The following is a 6,043-nucleotide window of genomic DNA, read 5'->3' as shown; positions in this document are numbered from 1 at the left end:
CTATTTTCTCCAAGGGCACTGCTAATCTCATTTATCTATCATTCAGTTATATTTTTCATTATTGTGTATAAATATGATCGAAGATATGATAATCACAATTTCCGTAATTATACTGCGCAACCAAATTACATATCATCATTATAAGTCAACAAAGCACGTTACGAAGTGTTTTTATCAGACGAGAATTATTCCCGGTTACATTGAGCATTGCTGTCGTCTGAAACGATGAACGGCGTAATCTGGAGCAAGACACAGAAAACTTTCGTTCCAATTTCCAGCGTACCGATGTTTGCCATGATACAACAAGATCGTCTTAGACAAAGTCGAGCATTGGAAATCCACAATTTCCAATTACAGAACTTGACTGTAACATCCTTCCAGGTAATTACTTTCATGAAATGCAAATGACTAAGTTCTTGTATATTCTGATATCTAATGATATCTCTTAAAAATTTAAAATTAATTTGTTAATGTTCGATAATTATTAATTAAATAGTTCCTATTTGAAAATCTTTATATTATGGAAAATTTATATATTTGAAATTATCCATTGAAAATATTTAAACTTTCCAACATTTTTATGTAGTTTTAATTTAACAGAAAATGAAATTAAGTAATTAATAATATTAAATAGTAGTAAATTGTAGTAAAGTAATAAGAAAAAATAGTAGTAAAGATAAATAAAAAAAATATCATATTTTTAACATGGTGAATACGATTTAATATAAAAAAAAATTTCTATATTTGGAGAAAAGATTATAAATAACTAAATTATTTACTATTCTTACAATTTAAAAAACAATGTTACATAATTTATTAAATAATTGAAAACTAAGAAATATCAATTGACAGCAAAAACTGGATGATAATTTCTCTGATTATATGTTTTAGGAATCGCATATTTTTGAATTTTACGATAACGATACGAAAGTTACAGGACTCTGCGGCCATTTATGGACTCTTCTTTCTGAAAAATTGAATTTTACGTAAGATTGAACTGTAATTTAATCAAATTGCAATCTATTATATGAGATTAATTGCTATCAAAACTAACAGTAAACAATTATAATTAAAAGATACTGCGTATTAGATTACAGGCAATAAAGTCAAACGAAATTAGCGCAGGTGCACTGAAAAAAAATCAAACCGTTTATACAACAGGATTATTAGGTATACTTACGCGCAATGAAACTATCGCGATACCCAAAACCGAAATGCATGATAATCGACTTATAGCTACTGATTTTACAATTCCTTTATGGATGAGTAGGTATGTTTAAATGCTCCATTTCGCTATAAATTATAAATACTTTTATTTTAAGTATTCTGATAATATATCTTCTAAAGCATTGGAAGAAAGAACTCTTTAAATTTCTTGAGTGAAATTTCACTTTAACAGAATAAGAATATAGCATTTTTGAAGAATGAAAATTGTTACTCTTTTTGAGTAAAATTTCAACAATGCAATTTTTGAAAAAAAAAAAGACATAATATTATATGTGTATATACAATAATTTATCTTTATAAGTTCCAGATTATTTTGCTATAATAATTTTAGAATAATTTTACAGCCAACGATTATATATTCAACATGAGGTAATACATGACAATACGTGGATGGCAGAAGTATTTTCTTGGAGAATATGGTGCTTTATATTGATTATGCATTTACTAATAAGTGTATGCAGTTTTTGGTCACAAATTGTTCATTTACGGATCAAAAATAATTGTAAACGCTCGACCTTCGGCGACCATATTTTTTACAACTTTGGAATGCTCTGCAATCAAAGTATGAATGATTGATGTAAATGTTTTATTTTTTTCTTGTTCTTTAATCTAATATTTATATTTAAACATTGCTCAATTAAAAGACAGATATATAAGTATAAATACCATACCAGCAAACGCAAATATATAACTCGTATAACATGTAATTAGCATGGTAACATATATGTTAGCTGTCATTTTCCACTCATAGATGTGAGATTTGTAATATAACATCTGTTACATTATATTGTACTTATACTCAGATTAAACAATTATTTCTTATATCGTAAGACTATTTGATTAATTTTGGCGTTTTAGGATACGATTAAATCATATTTTTCTATTACAATATAACTACAATATATTACGTACGTTATATTACAAATGTTACATCTATGAGTGGAAAATTACAACTAATATAAAATATGTGTTAGTTACATATACAACAGTTATATATCTGTATATTTGCTGAGATACAATATCACATACTGTGATATTAATTAGCGTGACATTTTTTTACGTATATCTTTTACAACAATTTGTATCATCTTAGAGTTCACGTGATTTAGACATAAGATTTTAAATTATATAAATGCATTATAATTATTATTAAAAAAGAAAATTAATATTATTTCGAAACTATACAAAAATAATGTGAATGATAAAATTAAAAAAGTCCTCATCGAAATAAAATGATATTTAATTATTATATATAACTGCAAAAGATTTGTAATTAAAATAATAATTAATAATAGATCAAATTCCTAATATTCTTGTTGGAAGATCAAGGATAATAGAATTATCGCTGGCGCTCTTTTGTTCTATATTGTACATGTCATTTGGAGCTTTGTTATACGTGTATATAACAAAAAGAATTAACATTATAGCGCCATTCGATGATCTAAACTCTCTACTAACAAATACCGAATATAAAATTGTTTCTTTGGAAGGTTCTACTGCAGATATCGCGTTTAAGGTATTAATATTTAATTTTGTGAATATTAGATTAATTGATAATTTATTAATTTTTGAATTTTTTTTTATATTAAGTGGATTCTTGATTTTGTACCTTTTGTATATAATACTTATGTGTATGTATAAATATCAGCTATTTTGAAAATTTATAGATAATCAATGACGATACTTTTATACGAATAAAAACTGCAAAACGTCCGCACCGCCTCATCATTGCGCCAACAGTCGAGAGAATGTTTGAATTGGCATGTATGAAAGGTAAAGGAAAGTATACCATATTTCAAGGTGAAGACGACTACAAAGTAAGAAATCATATCGGATGTCATATGATCCCAGTTGGAAAATCCTACTTCAAGATATGGGTAGCTTCCGGCATTGTAAAAAATTTTAAATATAAAAGGACTATTGATCTCGGGTAAAGAAATTTCAGCGGCATTATGGTGAAAAAATTTTTATATATTTATAAATTGTCATATATCTTATAATATTTTAAGTCTTAAATACCATACTATGAGAACAATACTACACTTAGGTTTATATCGTTAATTCGATTGCTTACAACTTTGATAAAAATGAATATAATTATTTTGTTCAGAATTAATCTCCATAAATTAAAATATATATAATATGACAAATTCTTTAATCATTATGCCATATCGAAAAGATTTTTTATAAAGATTTGTCATATAAAAGGGTTTGTCATAAAAGACGTTAAAAAATTTGTCATATGTACTTTAAATTTTTGAACAAATGCCTCTTAAAACTTTAATATTTTAAATTTTTTTTAGATTTTCTAAAATTTTTATAAATTATAAAATGAGAAATTGTAGAAATCTTAGAATATTTTAGAATGTATATATATGTATAAAAGAGAATTTTAGAAAAGATTTAGATAGGAAATAGAGAATAATGGCCATGACGGTTGAAACTGGATCTTATTTAATTCAATGTTAATTTGTATATATTAAATAATTCAAGAATTCTTCCTATATAAAATAAATAACAATGAATAAAGGGTAAAGTATGAGTCAGCGCATTTCTTTAAAAAAGTCATACAATTAAAAGAATAAATTACAAATACAGAAAAAGTAAAAAAGAAGAAAATATATATAATAAGAAATAATAAAGGTGAAAATAAAATACAACATTATAAGTTTCGATTACCGGATTGAGCCCTCTTCAGACATTAACACACAATGTCCGTTTTTCGCTTCTGCATTCATCTTTATGTTTTTTAATTACTTTTCCTTATACTTATATGGATACACTAGTTTTAATAATTTACACATGTTTTTTGAACTATTTTAAGAGATATGACATATTTTTGACTGTTCAATCGTACGTGAATAATGTCGAGTTCTATACATCGAGACTCAACCAAACTGCGTATATCATAATTTGCGAACATTTGCGATAATTATTTTGTAATACTGTTTATTCCAATATGTTTTAATGTCTGAAGAGGGCTCAATCCGGTAGCCGAAACTTGTAATGTGGTATTTTATTTTCACCTTTATTTCTTATTATATATTTTTTCTTCTTTTTTATTTTTTCTGTATTTGTTATTTATTCTTTTAATTGTATGACTTTTTTAAAGAAATGCGCTGACTCTTACTTTGCCCTTTATTCATTGTTATTTATTTTGTATATGTTATATAAATATACAAGCTAATGATTGACTCTTGTTAATATCGATATAAAGATAACTATGTATGCGAAAATACAATTACTGATATTTCTAATTTTTGATATGTATTATATTAAAAAATATTTTTCCTCGATATTTTGGTATTAGAATTTTTGTTTTAAAATAATCTTAGAAATCTCTTTTTAAATTATTTCGGTCTTTTGGGGACATCCTGTATAAAAGAATTTTAAGAAAAATTTTCACCAAAGCAAATATAATACAATTGTATGTTATATTAACATGTTATGTAAACGAATAATTTTTCTGCATAGGATACTCAGATTAAAAGAAGTTGGATTGTGGAATGCGTTAACATATCGTTGGGTGAATAAGAAACCCCAATGTAATTATAATCTCGAACAAAAAGCTATTGGGATAGATCAAGTTTCTTTAATAATTTTAATAATGTGCTGCGGAATGATAATAGCTTTTATTATTTTTATAATTGAAATAATTGTGTATGCTTATAAGTACAGATCACCGTGAGACTACTTTTTGATTATATTATTGCGAACATATTTTATTATATATTTAATTGTCAGCAGTTATTTAACTTGCAATCGAAATTCTATTATATTTGTGTCACGAATATTATTATTACTATGTCACATTCCTGTAATAATTGAATGTAACAGAATTATTAAACAAATATAATTATTTACGAGTATCATTAAAATTTTAATTTCCTTATTGATTTTATTTATGTAAATGTGAAAGCTTTCAAATGAAAAACAGTTGTAAAAAAATGAAAAATATGTAGGACAATTATTTTAATACGATTTTAGAAAGAATATATATAAATAATTACACTATGTAATCGCGAAAATTGTCTATAGATCGCGTGGGTAATGTCGGGTCCTCGGGAACACGGCTTTCTAAGGTGCGTTCCAAAACTCGACTCTACCAATTACGAATATCTTTTATCCTTACGGTGAACAAGAATAAAATAATACTCAAGTTGACAAAGTCGAGCATGGCGAAACTAGAGGCCTGTCCTTTTTAACTGAACTTCTTGCACGGTTCATTTTTCTTCTTCTTCCCTCCAACGTGGAGAGACAAGAAAGGAAGATGAAACAAGAACTTTAGCTGAAAAGAACAGACCTTATGTCTATTATCTTATAAGAATTATGAGATGTCGGTTTAAAATGAATTTTGAGAGATACAAGCACGATTTTTTTAAATTCCAAATATAATTACAGACACACGTGCATACACGTACAACACGCATACAGGTACAAATTTTTATTGTACAAATTAAATGAATTGCATTAATGTTTTTTTTTAACTTATTCAGTAATTGACTAACAAAAATTAAAGATCGTCGCAAGAAGACATTGACGTTTGTCATTTGTCGAATTATTATAATTTAAGAAACATTAATGTAATTCATTTCATTTATTCAATAAAAAATTTAACGCGGAAAAAGTTGTACCTTTCTGCGTACGTACGCACGCGCGCGTGTCTCTCTCTCTCTCTCTCTCTCTCTCTCTATATATGTGTGTGTGTGTGTGTGTGTGTGTGTGTGTGTGTGTGTGTTTGCGTTTGTGTATTTGTGATTATATTTAAAAACCTCAAAACCTTAAAAATCGCTTGTAACTCTCAAAATTTACAAAT

General features: G+C 26.3%; 1 protein-coding gene across 1 annotated transcript; it reads left to right on the top strand.

Moving 5' to 3' along the window:
• The first annotated feature begins 225 nt into the window (after positions 1 to 225).
• Positions 226 to 4,915, top strand: LOC108753748. The gene is made up of 7 exons (XM_018495616.1): positions 226 to 381; positions 892 to 986; positions 1,091 to 1,270; positions 1,572 to 1,789; positions 2,523 to 2,743; positions 2,895 to 3,157; positions 4,702 to 4,915. Exons 1-7 carry the CDS (start codon positions 226 to 228, stop codon positions 4,913 to 4,915), a joined length of 1,347 nt encoding a protein of 448 aa, XP_018351118.1.
• Positions 4,916 to 6,043: the final 1,128 nt, after the last annotated feature.

This window comes from Trachymyrmex septentrionalis, unplaced genomic scaffold (assembly GCF_001594115.1).
Source record: "Trachymyrmex septentrionalis isolate Tsep2-gDNA-1 unplaced genomic scaffold, Tsep1.0 scaffold71, whole genome shotgun sequence".
NCBI classification, from domain to species: Eukaryota; Metazoa; Arthropoda; class Insecta; order Hymenoptera; family Formicidae; genus Trachymyrmex; species Trachymyrmex septentrionalis.
This window is presented reverse-complemented; position numbering and strand designations above follow the sequence as displayed.